Raw genomic sequence first — 15,058 nt, forward strand, 5'->3', positions numbered from 1 at the left:
TTCTAAAATTATCTGTTTTTTCTTAACTATTGATAATACACCTCTTTATCATTTTGTGACTCTGTTGGACAACTAGGACACTTCCCAGGGAATACCCTCTCTTGTCAGAAATTCTGGCTTAGAGTTCTGGCTGCAGTATGCTACCTTTCAGCAATTCTTAGCATTTCCTAGGGCCTACCAGAAACTGAATCTTTATACCCAGTATGGCAACATAAGCTAAGTGAAACTTGTTTTATTTCTGGTTAGAATTATATCGACTCAGTGGAGAAATGCTAGTATCTCACTCTGATTGGATAAGTCTTACCAAATTTTGAGAAATCCAATTTATCAAATGAATTCTCTCAAAAAGGGTTTAACAATAAGAGGTAGATGAATGGAAATCCCTGGTCTACACTCATAAAATTAAGAAGTGATAAAGAAGAAGCAAAATATAATCTATGGCCTTAAAGACAAAAGAACAGACTGTGACAACATTTCATCCAAGATCTCTGGTTTCTTGTTTGATTGTTCTCCTGAGTACCAGCTGCCTTTGGACACAGAATTGTCTGATGGAGTCAGAGACACACTCCTTGATAACCACAGAATACCCAAAAGGACAATCACCAGGGCAGAAATACCTAGAAGAAAACAAGCCAAGGGGAATTACAGAATCTTGGACTTGAATAACCACATGGTCATGTGAGGAACTGTCAATCCAACAAAAAACTCAATATTCACAAGACATATTTTCTACATATTTACTTACAAATCTAAAGGCAGAAAGACTAAGGGCCCTAGCAGTGAGGCATCAATGATCAGACTCAGTATAAGTGAATTAAAAAGTTTATTAGCCATAGAAAAAAACTGATTCCTCAAAATCAATTATTGATAAATCCCCTGTAAAACAGCAAGCTTACAGAAAATTTCTCTCATGAACAGACAGTCACTATACTTTTGGTCCAAGAAATGTTGGGTTTTTTCCTCCTTCTTCAGATGACAGATGGATGTAACTGAATCTACGAACGAGTGTACTTGCCCCAAATGTGCAACATAAATACAGAAGCGATGAACAGAAGACTCATAACCAATACTGGAACAGGGCCACTAGAAATAAGAAGAGAAAGCATGCTTACTTTTAGTAATAATATATTATTAGATCTGCAATACTAAAGATTACCTAGGGGAAAAGTAGAGGGAAGGTGGGCAGCACTCAAGGTTCATCCAGAAACATTAATTTATATCATTTAAAAATATTCCTAAAATTATTATTGTGGATATTTTGAGCGTGTGATGATGGCATTGCAATTGTGTTTAGAAAGGATGAGCCCTTATCTTTTAGTGAAACATATCAAAATATATACAAATGAAATGATCTGATGTCTTGGAGACATTAATTTCAAGTATTTGTTGTCTTCTCAAACAAAAAGAAAAGTCTTTCAGTGCAAATGAACCAATTATCAAACTTTTCTTTTTCAAATTAATTTTATTTAAAGACAACCTTCTGAATAAGACCTAGTATTTGCTAGCACACCAAGGTGACTATAGTAAAAAATAATTTAATTGTATATCGTAAAGTAACTAACAGTATAACTGGATTGTTTATAACACAAAGGATAAATGCTTAAGGTAATGGATACCCCATGCACCCTGATGTGATTATTACACATTGTATGCCTGTATCAAAACACCTCACATAACCCATAAATATATACACCTGTATACCCATAAAAATTAAAAGACAACCTTCTTGAGAAGGGTTTAAAATGAGTCCCCTGAAGAGCAACGGGCTTCAAATGTTCTCTCTGAGGCTGGGTACAGTGTCTCAAGCCTATAATCACAGCACCTTGAGAGGCTGAGGCCAGGAGTTAGAAACCAGCCCAGGCAACACAGCGAGATCCTCCTTGTACAAAAAAATTAGCCAGGCATGGTAGTGCACACCTGTAGTCCCAACTACTCAGGACTAATTAACTAATCCAAATTTATCCAATTTTGTCTCCTGGAGTGAAGATCACTTGAGCCCAGGAATTCAAGACTACAATGAGCTATGATCACGCCACTCCACTCCAGCCTGGGTGACAGAGCAAAACCCTATCCCTAAAGGAGAAAAAAAAATTCTCTCTGAAATACTCAAACTACCTCCACCAAAGACCAAAAGGTTGGCAGTCAGGATATCCCCACCTCACATATCCCCAACCCCAAGAATTACTTCCTAGATATATTCTTATGTTATCATATAAGTCTCCAATATAAGAGGAAACAAGAATTCCAGGGAAGGTTTTGTAAACTAAATTTGTGATCCAAGTCAAGATGCTGGTTAAATTAATTAAAACTACTCCAAATTAATTCAATTTTGTCTTTTTTTTTTTAACCAGATGGACAATATGCAAAGAGCTTAGGACTTAATCAGAATATCCGGTTCCTCCTCTTGCTGTGTGTCTTTGAGCATGCCACTTTGCCTCTCTGAACCTGAGGTCCTCATCTACAAAATGGTAACATCTCTCACCTCCCTGGATTGCTGGGCAGATCAAACTAGACAACAGACATTGAAAAGTACTAAGTGCTATGTAAATGAGAGTTGCTGTTATTATTTCTAATCCTCATCCACCAAGTTTAGTCAGGAAACAGTTGCAAGCAGTGGTGTTCTGGAACCTAACAGAAATCTGTGGGATGAGATCTGTCACACAGTACCAGAAACCCTGAGCAAGGCATGGGGATAGGGGTCCCTGGATACCCATTTCCCATCACCTAACGAGCACTCCAAAGCCTAACAACTTGGAAAGTGGTATTATATGTTCACCCTCCTGAGTCTACTCACCACCCACCAAAGGCAAGGAGGCCAAGGAACTCCTGGTAACACAGCCTAATGGGAAAACCTCCATCAGGTTGTAATATCAGCTTATGCCTTCAGGAGAACTTTGAAAAATCACCCAATTCCTATTCAAATGATTACTCCTATTTCTCAGTATGGGGCAAGAACACTAAATGAAGAGCAATTTCATCTAATTAAGCAGTTTTCCCTCCAGTTCTCTCTGTTCTCATTATTTATTTCGACATAGCTCCATGAAGAACTTCCCTTCCTTTCCCTCACTCCATGAAGAGATGTCATTCCCGGCCCTACGCTGCCTAATCGGTTGATAAACAGGCAAACCAAGCCCAGCCTGCCTGGCACAAACGAGGCTGTTGTGTACAGTAAATCTCATCAAGGCAAGCACCACTGGTGACAGAGACAGAGCGCTGCCACTGCTGCCCTGCTGCCACTGGACAGAAACACAAGGACTGTTCCTAAGACGTACACTTTGAGCCCAGGCGAATCTTCTGTGTAGAATCGCCACATCCCCCCGGTGCCTGCTGAGGTCGTGCGGCCTGCACTCCTTGTCCCACAGCTGGCATTTTTCCTGAAAGAGAGGAAAATGTTACAAATGGTCTTTTCTGGAAATTCTTAGAATAGCATTACAACATATGCTACCATTATTATACTGTTAAGGAACAAAAAAAAACAAAAAACAAAAAACTTTCTTTGCTAGACTCCACCCAAATTCCTGCTTTTACTCCTTTGATCATGAAAACCACAATGAACTAAGTGCCTACCTGATGCCAACGCATACAATAACCCTGAAAGGCAGTCACGATTTTTCCATTTTATAAATGAGGCAAATTGGTCTCAGAAAAAGTTAAGCAAAGTACCTAAGACCCTGCAGCCAACAGGTGGCTGAGCTGGGATGTGAACTTGGCTCTGACCCTGGAGCCCAACTGCATGCCCAAAACGTCCAGCTGCCTCATATGGACAAAGCATTTCACTTTCTCCTCACATGCATTTTTCACGAAGCCACATAATAAATCCCTGTTTTAAAATGCCCTGAATCCATACAAGCTGATCTTAAAATGGCTACTTTAAAAGAGGTATTTTAAAATTAGTATATTTACTGCAAAGAGACAAAAACTTTAAGCTTTAATTATGTCCAGGTCCCAAGATAGAGTATGGGGCACTTTATAAAAAATTACTTTGTTATGTGTTGTCACTAGTTTTTTGTTCTTTTGTTTTGTTTTGTTTTTTTGAGACGGAGTTTCACTCTGTCGCCCAAGCTGGAGTGCAGTAGTGCAATCTTGGCTCACTGCAACCTCTGCCTCCTGGGTTCAAGTGATTCTTCTGCCTCAGCCTCCTGAGGAGCTGGGATTACAGGCACGCGCCACCATGCCCAGCTAATTTTTCTATTTTTAGTAGAGACGGCTTTTCACCATATTGGCCAGGCTGGTCTTGAACTCCTGACCTCATGATCCGCCCTCTATGGCCTCCCAAAGTGCTGGGATTACAGGTGCGAGCCATTGCACCTGGCTGTGTTTTCACTACTTTAATATAGTGACCACAGATCTTGCAGACAGAGGTAGAATATAAAAAAATGCAGAGAACACCCAACCAAAACGTGTCTCTCACAAGGGGATCAAGGCTTGTAAGATACACTATGTGATACACACAGCCCTGGCAGACAGAAGTAGTCTAGCAGCACTTAGGACTCCGCTGACCAGCAATAGGCCCAAGGAATCCTTTCTCTCCTCTTTGGGAGAAGCCCTCAGTCACCGGGGAACCTGACGCAGTAACTACCCTTCCATGCAGTACTTCCCCAACCCCGGCTGTTCATCGCTTCCCATGTTGGAGTGATACAATATGGGGGTAACCGGCAAGTGGCAAGAAGTCACAAGCAATCTTCTTCAGCTCATGTATCAACAACTCAGAAGTCCTAGTAGGGAGGAGAGAGAGGAAGCCTGTCTCATTGCTGCCTGCACCATTCAGCATCAAATCCCAGTATATCCTCCCTCAAAATCTCATTCCACTATCTATGGGCTGATGATTCTCGATTTTTGAAAAAGGGAAGGGCATATAGGGAAGAGAACAGAAGTGAAAACCCTACTCCTACCATCTCTTCTTGCTTTCCTCCCCATTCTGGTCCTCATGCCCACTTTACCCAACCACGGTCTTTACTCCACACTCTGAATGCAGGAAGCACCGTCTACAGCTCAGGGAGCCTGCCCTGCTACATGACGGAGTGGGAGAGTGCAGTCCTGGTTCTAACAGGAAGAGCTGTGATCATGCCCGAACTTTGAAAGCAATCGGTGTCAAACCATGAGTTGTGTCTATTGTACTACAAGGATTGTATTTCAGATACATTAATTATGGACTACGTGGTATCCTGGGAACTTAAAACTTCACTGTGTGACCATTTCTACGGGAAAACTGATTGTAAATGGCAAAACATAACTGTACAGGAATTTACAGAAAAATTCATGTCCTTAGAAAAGGTTTCACACACAGATACACGTCATTTCATCTGTGGGGTATGCAGCTGAAATCTTCTTCCTTGTTCACTGAAAAGGATTTTAAGCTAGAAGATAAACTCGGTGTGAACATATTATAGTAAGGCATGGACTGAGCCAGGACTTGGACCCATGTACTTCCTACTGTTTCCACAATCTCCCACCTCTAGTTCCTGACTTCAAAGTTTCCTGGAATTACAGGAGCCCCAGAGGAATCAGTCTGGCTTCTCTTAAGATTTCTTATTTCTGCTGGCACATGGAACACAGAAGAGTATTTGAAAACCAGGGCCCCTAGAAATACTAAAGTGTACTCAAAATACCTCCCACTCCCTAGGGGAAGCTAAGTAAAGGTTAATAAAGCACACTTGAATCTCTCAAATTTGTATCTGGGGGCTATTTTACCCTTTCTTTCTGGTCACTGTATAACTGCCTCTCCCTTCTATACCTCAACACAATGGTTTTCATAACTAACCAGTTACATACTTTGTTCTAACATGGTGCTTCTGTCTGCTCCTCAAAGCCAAGCTTATTGACCTCAAAATCTTCATACTTACCCATTCCTTTTGCCTAGGAAGCCTATTCGTCCCCAAACCATTGTGTGATTTGCTCTCTTGCTTCTTTCAGGTATCTACTCAGGTATTACCTACTGTGAACATCCTATCTAAAACAACTACCTACCTTCACCCTATCCCCACCACTCTCTATCCCCTACCCAGCTTTATCCTCATAGCCCTTATTGCCTGAAATTACATTGTCTTATTTTCCTTGCTTTTGATCTCCCACAGTGGAATACAAGGTTCATGAATCCAAACCTTGCCTATCTTGTTCACAGACCCATCTTTGGAGATGAAACAGCATTTGGCATGTAGTAGACCTCAATACCTTGATGTCTATACATTGGTGGCTATTCCGCCATCTTAATATCCCTGATTCCCATTAATCCTGCTAGAACACTATGTGGCGCTTCACACCTTTACAGTTTATAAAGCATTATTGCTCCTCACAGCAAGTTCCTTTTCATTGTATTTAGGAGAGCAAGAACACCAACTCCGGCCTGAGCCTAAATTTAATAACATTTCTCCTCCAAGGTAGTATCTATTACCTCATCAAGCATGGAGAATGCAACTCTGCAGACAACATAATCCAAAGCACTATTATGAATCATTAACTTCCAATGTTTTCTCTAAGACTTATAAAGCGAGGATATTCTTACACAACCAATACTTATTATACTTATGAAATGATACTTAATCACTACCAAAATTCTGGAAGGAAACACTGTCAGGTCTCTCAATACATACAACCACGGTCTTTCTAGTTACACTCGCTCTATCACACTGAATCCTAAAAGATGACACACCAACACCCACAACTTTAAAAACTGCATCTGTCTTCAAATGTTTAAGTTCTCCATTTCACTTGTGCATCAGTTATTTCATTTTTACTATTAAATAAATAATTCCATTATCGTATGTACATTTGATAAATATGTGCTTTTTCTTTTATTTCTTTACAGATTCTCGGATGGCCAAACTTCCCTGCCACAGTATTACCAATTCTCATTAGGCAGAACCATTCCCAAGGAACTGCACCCACAGGGCATGTTTTCCATTCTTGCACAAACAATCTCTGAAACCCAGGGTGGGAAGGGGACGGCACTCAAAGCCCATATAAGTTAAACCACAGCCTGATACACTCCTCTTGAACATCCCAGTGACAGGGAACTCACAATCATTCAGGATAATTTTACATTTCTGACAGTTCTATTAGAATTTCTTTGTTCTGATGTGAAATATTTCATGTAAGTTCAAATCATCAGTTTTAGATTTACCTATTGCAGTCAACAAATGTCACATCCCTCTTCACGTCCTTAAGAAGTTTCCATGCAAGCAGTCAAGATCTTTTCCTCCCTAGATAAAACCCCACTAGCTCCTTCAAAAATCCCAAAACAAGATGGTTACTTGATTCCTTCCTGCAGTCATTATTTATTGTGTCATGCCTTATGGTGGGTGCTGGGGACAGAAATGACTTGAACAGGTTCTCTGTTAAAAGTCTAATGAAGGAGATAGACATGGAAACATCACTGGTCTTACAATGATATGAACAAAATGTTACATGAGCAAAAGGGAAAACTAGTAGCTACTGCTGCTTACAGTCAGAGAAGACCTCAAGAGAAAATAACCCCTGAGCTTAGTCTTGGAAAATAAATAGAAATTTGCCTTGAGGTGAGGAAGAAAGTTTGTGAATTCAGAAAACAGTAATGAGTTCATGAGTGCTGGATCATAGGACAGCAAAGAAAGATTAGGCTGAAGGCCGGGCGCAGTGGCTCAAGCCTGTAATTCCAGCACTTTGGGAGGCCGAGGTGGGAGGATTACGAGGTCAGGAGATCGAGACCATCCTGGCTAACATGGTGAAACCCCATCTCTACTAAAAATACAAAAAATTAGCCAGGCGTGGTGGCATGTGCCTGTAGTCCCAGCTATTCAGGAGGCTGAGGCAGGAGAATCGCTTGAACTCTGGAGGTGGAGGTTGCAGTGAGCCAAGATCATGCCTCTGATCTCCAGCCTGGGCGACAGAGTGAGACTCCATCTCAAAAAAAAAAAAAAGGTTAGGGTGAAATGACCACTAAGAGCTTTGGTATCCCCCGGCTGTTTTTTTTTTTTTTTTTTTTTTTAATTCAGCAACAAGAAAGTAACAGAAACTACGCAGAAGAGTGAGTAACAGCAGAGTGAACGATGGATTGGAAAGGAAATAGCCTGAAGAGAAAGGTTAAGTAGCAAATGCAGGGCAGTAAGGAGAAGGAAAGAGCTTATGAGAAGGCTTTCAAGTACAGTTTAAAGTCTGGCATATGACTGGATAGAGAGAGAGCATAAGAAAAATCCAAGATAACGCTGACGCTTCTGGCTCCGAGTAAATGAGTGTACAACAGTGCCATATGGAAGTAAGGAGATATAATTGAGAGTGAGAGAGCTGAGCTGAAAAGAGACTAAGTTTTGTGTAGGACGAGTTATCTGTAGGACAGATTGCTTATGGGGCCTCCAGATGGAAATATGACTGCAAACCTCAGGTCCAGAGACACCAGTTTAATGACATCGGTTTTCTCAAAGTTATCTCTGACTCTATTCCAGTTTGTTAACTTTCCTTTTTTAAGAGTGGTGCCCTAAACTGAGCAACGAGAAGAAAATGTCGCCTTCCTCCCAAAAGGCCTTTACTCCCATGGCCACGTCACTAGCAGCTCATTTTGCCCCTGTCAATCTTCATATGTTAGGGTCTCCACCCCAGAACCAGCGAGTTCCTGGGTCCTATCTCCGACTCTGCAATCGAACGAACTGCAGGGTTCCTTACCTCTGCCGGACAGTGGATCCCGCCGCTCGGGCGGCCACGGCTTTGCTGGGAGAGCGCCCTGAGGATCCCACGTTAGTACCACTGGGGGTCGGACCAGGCTGTAGAGGGAGACAAGCAGACAGACGGGTGAGCGCGGCAGGCCTGCCCCAAAACCCCGGCCTAGACACCCGCACCCGAGGCTGTGGGAAGCAAGGGAGCTGCAGAGAAAAGGCACGGCGCAAAGCAGGAGGAGTCAGGGCTCCTGGAAGAGGCGGAGATCAAGGAAGGGCCCCCATACCATGCTGGAGATGCGGGTGGCAAGGAGCTGACGCGGACGGAAGGAAAGTTGCGGAGACGCCGAAGGACCGGCAGCTGTCGAGACTGGCTCAGGCCCCGCCCCCGGACTTGCAGGCAAGGTCCTCGCTGACTCCAGGGACGCCTGGGTCGTCTCAAGATATGCCTGTAGATAGTCTGCTACAGGTAACTTAGTTACCTGCTGTGTGGGAAGTAGACACCTCCGACCTCCTTCCTTTGGATCACAACGTCCTTCATAGAGTCCAATCCCTACCGAAGGAAAAATATAACCAGGGTCAGACAAGCTATTTTCTCAGGCAGTTACTAGGCTCTCACAGATTTGCGCTGATGTGGCCTAACTGACGCACGTACGGCAAGGCGGGGTCGGCCCGCAGTGGCCAGCTGGGAGCTAGGGGGCGGAGCTTGTGCAGAAGACCCCCCTCAGGGTGCGGGGAGCAGTTGCCTCTCCAGGGCAATGGCGGAGGAGCAGGCCCGGCAACGGGACGTGGTTCCCAAGCCGTCGGTGCTGTTCCTGCACCCAGACCTCGGCGTGGGAGGCGCTGAGCGTCTGGTGTTGGACGCAGCGTTGGCGCTGCAGGCGCGCGGGTGTAACGTGAAGATCTGGACAGCGCACTACGACCCGGCCCACTGCTTCGCCGAGAGCCGCGAGCTACCGGTGCACTGTGCCGGAGACTGGCTGCCGCGCGGCCTGGGCTGGGGCGGCCGCGGCGCCGCCGTCTGCGCCTACGTGCGCATGGTCTTCCTGGCGCTCTACGTGCTGTTCCTCGCCGACGAGGAGTTCGACGTGGTAGTGTGCGACCAGGTGAGGCGGCCGCGGGGCCGGCCGCGCGAGTGCGGACCTCGCTGTGGAGGGCGGCCGCAGGCATGACTCCTGAGAGAGGACCTTCCCTGTCTGCGATTCGGAAAGATCGGAACTGACCTGGAGAAGTCAGGGCTGGGAGCGAGCCTGTGGTTCCCTAACTTTAGTGTTAGAGATTTTTTTAAGTTGCAGATTCCTGGACCAGGAGCCATGAGGTGGGGCCCAGAAATCTGCATTTTAACTCGGTCATCGGGTGATTTGGATGCAGATAGTCCTTGGGGTCGCTGTGAGAAACGCTGTTGTTATTCGAAGTCAGCTTCAGTCACCTTTTACTAATGAGTAACTCGCGTGTTGTCTTACCTCTTATGTTATTTTTGTTGACTCTCCTTTCAGGCCATTTGCATCCTGCTGTCCTTGTGTTCGCAGCCAGGCCACACCGTCCTCAGCAGTGTCATGTGTTAAAAAGGCCAAGCTGAATATATCATACTCCTATTAAAACTTGTACATGGCTCCCCATTGGTTTTTGGAGAAAAGTTCAAGCTTTTTACCTTGGTCAATAATGTCCACCTGGATCTGCCCTGTAGCTATTCTCGACTCTTTCCTTTATGCATTTTTCCCATCCTAAAAAAGATGACTTTAAAAAGTAACATTTACTCGACTAAAAATTCAGTAGTATAGAAGGATGTAACCTAAAAGCCCCATCCTATTCTACTCCCTGAAGATAGCCACCGTTAAGTTTCTCTTGTATTTTTTCAGAAGTTGTGGTGACACCAGCCTGTGTCTTTTCATAGGCATATCTTCTTATTAGTACATAATTGGTATTATGACATACCTACTCTTAGGCATCTTCCTTCTTTTTCAACAAAAATTTATTTATTTATTTATTTAGAGACAGAGTCGCTCTGTCTCCCAGGCTGGAGTGCAGTGGCACGATCTTGGCTCACTGCAACCTCCTTCTCCGGAGTAGCTGGGATTACAGGCGCGCGCCCCATGCCCGGCTAATTTTTTTCTATTTTTAGTAGAGATGGGGTTTCACCATGTTGGCCAGACGGGTCTCGAACTCCTTACCTCGTGATCCGCCCACTTCGGCCTCCCAAAGTGCTGGGATTACAGGCATGAGCCACCGTGCCCAGCCGAGACATTCTTATGTATCAATATTAGAGATTCACTTCATTCTTCATAGTGGCCAGAAAATCCACTTTTGTTTAAGTGTGTCATAATTAAACATTCTTCTTAAAGGACACTAATGCTGTGACTAGTTTTTTTGTGAATAGATCAGTGTTGTAATGAACATCCTTTTACTTCTTTTTTTTATTTTTTTGTACTTCTGCAAATACGTCCTTTGAGGAAATTCCTAAAGTTGGTGTGTCTAAAACTTGTTAATTTTAAATATCAACAGCTACTGCCAAGTTTATCTACCAAAGAGGCCTGTCACTTTACTGCCCAACAATGTATGATCCATGCTTTTGTCTGCCTTGGATATTAAAATTAACCATTTTAATCTTTGCCAAACTGATAGGTGCAAATGGCATCACATTTGTATTTGTGTTTCTTTAATTATGACTCCTGAGTTACTTTTCATCATCCTTGTTTGCATGGAAGCTTTCTTTTTAAGTAATATGGACATTTACCAAGCATCCTGCATGTGTCAGTAGGCATGAGGCAGCTGAGACTATAGTGGGTAGAGGAAAAATATTGACTTGGAAACAGGCATCCTGGATTCAAGTTCTGTTATCTACTGCTTTAATTAAGTGGCTTTGAATAAATTGCACGTTATGCCTAAAGTTACCTTCTTCAGGTGTTAAGTTAGCTGAGACTAAAATGACTTATAAAAATTACCCAACAAGAAAGTCTGTAGTAATGCCAGCATGTAGTTCATGCTCAAAGATGACTAGCTTTAATATTTATTGAGTACATACTGTGTGCTAAACTCCTTGTGTTTTGCATATATCAGTGCATTTAGTCATCACAAAAATTATATGGGTTTTTTGAACTATAATTGTCACCATGTTACAGAAGAGGAAACTAAGGCCCAGAGTGGGATAAATTACTTGATCATGGCCACACAATTAGTAGAGCTGAGATTCAAACCCTGGCAGTCTTGAATCTAGAGCTTGTGCTCTCAACTACTGTAGTTCATTCATTCATTTCCTTAGGAGGAGAAAGATCTAGAGCGTCACTGTTCAATATGGTAGCCACTAGCCACATGTAGCTGTTGAGCACTTGAAATGTGGCTAGTCTAAACTGAGATGCGCAAAAGTTAAAATACAAACTGATTTTGAAGATTTAACATGAAATATATGTATATATAAAGTATCTCATTAATACTGTTTAATATTGATTACATTTTGAAATGATAATGTTTTGGGTAAAAATATGTTAAAATTAATTTCACCCTTGAAAACATTTTTAATATTACTAGATTTCTATTAGACAGCACTATTCAAGAGGAAACCACTGGACTTGAAGCTTTAAATATTTAGCACACATCTAGCAAACGTCTCTAGCCTTCTCTACACTAGGCATATGGTACTGGCTGAGAGTCTTGGGGAACAAAACAGAAGTAGACATTGCCTATGAGGAATCCACAGACTAGCATGCAGGGTGGGTATCTGTGTTTTTGGTTTGGTTGAAGTTGAGTTGACCACTTTATCTGCTGTTGATTTTTGCTTTGGCTAGGTGTCCGCCTGTATTCCAGTGTTCAGGCTGGCTAGACGGCGGAAGAAGATCCTGTTTTACTGTCACTTCCCAGATCTGCTTCTCACCAAGAGAGATTCTTTTCTTAAACGGCTATACAGGGCCCCGATTGACTGGATAGAGGAATACACCACAGGCATGGCAGACTGCATCTTAGTCAACAGCCAGTTTACAGCTGCTGTTTTTAAGAAAACATTCAAGTCCCTGTCTCACATAGACCCTGATGTCCTCTATCCATCTCTAAATGTCACCAGTTTTGACTCAGTTGTTCCTGAAAAGCTTGATGACCTAGTCCCCAAGGGGAAAAAATTCCTGCTGCTCTCTATCAACAGATACGAAAGGAAGAAAAATCTGACTTTGGCATTGGAAGCCCTAGTACAGCTGCGTGGAAGATTGACATCCCAAGATTGGGAGAGGGTTCATCTGATCGTGGCAGGTGGTTATGACGAGAGAGTCCTGGAGAATGTGGAACATTACCAGGAATTGAAGAAAATGGTCCAACAGTCTGACCTTGGCCAGTATGTGACCTTCTTGAGGTCTTTCTCAGACAAACAGAAAATCTCCCTCCTCCACAGCTGCACGTGTGTGCTTTACACACCAAGCAATGAGCACTTTGGCATTGTCCCTCTGGAAGCCATGTACATGCAGTGCCCAGTCATTGCTGTTAATTCAGGTGGACCCTTGGAGTCCATTGACCACAGTGTCACAGGGTTTCTGTGTGAGCCTGACCCGGTGCACTTCTCAGAAGCAATAGAAAAGTTCATCCATGAACCTTCCTTAAAAGCCACCATGGGCCTGGCTGGAAGAGCCAGGGTGAAGGAAAAATTTTCCCCTGAAGCATTTACAGAACAGCTCTACCAATATGTTACCAAACTGCTGGTATAATCAGATTCTTTTTAAGATCTTTATGCTGTGTTCATTAATGTCATTTTTACGGATTGTGGACCCAGTTTTGAAACCAAAAAAGAAACCTAGAATCTAATGCAGAAGAGATCTTTTAAAAAATAAACTTGAGTCTTGAATCTGAGCCACTTTCCTATATACCACACATCCTTGTCCACTTTTCAGAAAAACAATCTCTTATGCTATAATCATTCCAAATTTTGCCAGTGTTAAGTTACAAATGTATAATTCCATGTTCAGCAGAGTAATTATATTTTCGTAGGATTATTGCTCTTTTGTCTATAAATTTTGAATGATACTGTGCCTTAATTGGTTTTGATAGTTTAAGTGTGTATCATTATCAAAGTTGATTAATTTGGCTTCATAGTATAATGAGAACAGGGCTACTGTAGTTCCCAGAATCAATCCACTGAAGTGTTCACTGTCATCTGTTAGGGAATTTTTGTTCGTCATGTCTTTGCTCAGATCCGTAGCGAGAGTGCTCTGTATTTTTTTAAGATAATTTGTATTTTTGCACACTGAGATTTAATAAAAGATGTTTATCATGAAAAAGAAACAATATTAGATTTTGGTCTCCATAATCTATTTTGGTATTGTTATGAACATGGATATGACAACCAAACTGGAATAGCACACTAGGGTAAAGTGGATACTGGAGAAAGAATATTGTCACACATGTGTTGTGCACCTCGTTTAGGGCTTATTTCTTAATATCATCTAGGTCATTAGTTTTGTTAATATTTATGTTGTCTTGACCAAGCTCCTACTAAGTACAGGACACAAATGTTTTTTTATCTTCCAAGGCCTAGCTCAAATGCCACTGCTGCAAAGCTTTCTTTGACTCTCTGGCCACTTCCCAAACCAGAAGTGATCTTCCTCCTCCATATACTCTAGCCTTTTCATGACACTGATCTTTTCATGACACTAACTTACAGTTCACTGTTTACCTGTTGGTGTAACAGCAAATTATAAATAGTAGTTTTCAACATACTTCTAAGGCTAAATTCATTTCCAAGAGTAGCAAAGCTTACTAGCCAAAGGCTCCACATTTATCACTCTTAAAAGCTAGACTTGAGAGCCTCATAGCCTATATGATTTTGAGTAAATTAATCTCTGTACCTCAGCTGTTTCATCTGCAAAGTGAGATAATTGTACTGTTCTGCTTTCCTCATAGTGCAGTTATAACAGATTGTGATCATAATTACAAAGTACTTAATACTTGGCATGTAGTATATATATTAGCTATTAGTATTTTGCAATTTGGGGATATTGAAAATTAGAAGTTGCGTGTTGGTTCATGCTACACTACCATATTGTTCTTTTGGGGCTCTTCAATGGGTGAAATTGCATTTTACAGTTTATCATGTGCATCTGTGTCACAGGAGTATTTTGGCAAAATGATTCTGTACCAAAAAGGAGTACTATAAAATGAGGGTGCCAAATATATTGAGTCTTTTATGGGATTAAAAGTTCTGTCGCATTCCATTTTCTTTGGCATCGAGAAAGTTTACCATGCAGTACAGAAGGTATGATTTGGTTCATGTGTTTCTGAGAAATGGAGCCTTTCCAGGAAGTCTGGTGGCTCTTATCTTGGAGTTTAGCACAGATAGATTTGGCCACACTGTGACCTATAACATGGTGCTTACCTTACTAAGCAGCACTAAACATTTGCATATTTGACCATTTTTATGCAGATCCTTCCAAATGGACTACATGGATCCATGGACCCTG

The 15,058-nt window shown here is 42.3% G+C and overlaps 2 protein-coding genes across 2 annotated transcripts; one reads left to right on the forward strand and one right to left on the reverse strand.

Annotated features, from left to right (window-relative positions):
* Positions 1–804: 804 nt before the first annotated feature.
* Positions 805–9,058, reverse strand: SEC61B (SEC61 translocon subunit beta). The gene is made up of 4 exons (XM_033237984.1): positions 8,912–9,058; positions 8,635–8,732; positions 3,273–3,374; positions 805–1,083 (listed from the first exon to the last, which is right to left on the reverse strand). The coding sequence occupies exons 1-4, from the start codon at positions 8,912–8,914 to the stop codon at positions 996–998; spliced, it is 291 nt and encodes a 96-aa protein (XP_033093875.1). The 5' UTR covers positions 8,915–9,058; the 3' UTR covers positions 805–995.
* Positions 9,059–9,126: 68 nt separating this feature from the next.
* On the forward strand, positions 9,127–14,796 carry ALG2 (ALG2 alpha-1,3/1,6-mannosyltransferase). The gene is made up of 2 exons (XM_033237983.1): positions 9,127–9,730; positions 12,407–14,796. Exons 1-2 carry the CDS (start codon positions 9,383–9,385, stop codon positions 13,307–13,309), a joined length of 1,251 nt encoding a protein of 416 aa, XP_033093874.1. The 5' UTR covers positions 9,127–9,382; the 3' UTR covers positions 13,310–14,796.
* The last annotated feature ends 262 nt before the right edge of the window (positions 14,797–15,058 follow it).

This window comes from Trachypithecus francoisi, unplaced genomic scaffold (genome assembly GCF_009764315.1).
Source record: "Trachypithecus francoisi isolate TF-2019V2 unplaced genomic scaffold, Tfra_2.0 Lachesis_group16, whole genome shotgun sequence".
NCBI classification, from domain to species: Eukaryota; Metazoa; Chordata; class Mammalia; order Primates; family Cercopithecidae; genus Trachypithecus; species Trachypithecus francoisi.

What these genes read in the sequence shown, in the direction of transcription:
- SEC61B (XM_033237984.1), bottom strand. An exon ending in GGATCCACTGTCCGGCAGAG is followed by an intron (nt 3,375 to 8,634) that starts GTAAGGAACCCT and finishes CCTCTCTTTCAG; the next exon opens with GAAAAATGCCAGCTGTGGGA. An exon ending in GATTCGCCTGGGCTCAAAGT is followed by an intron (nt 1,084 to 3,272) that starts GTACGTCTTAGG and finishes TCTTATTTCTAG; the next exon opens with TGGCCCTGTTCCAGTATTGG.
- ALG2 (XM_033237983.1), top strand. Translation starts at nt 9,383, where the DNA reads ATGGCGGAGGAGCAGGCCCGGCAACGGGACGTGGTTCCCAAGCCGTCG. An exon ending in ACGTGGTAGTGTGCGACCAG is followed by an intron (nt 9,731 to 12,406) that starts GTGAGGCGGCCG and finishes TGCTTTGGCTAG; the next exon opens with GTGTCCGCCTGTATTCCAGT.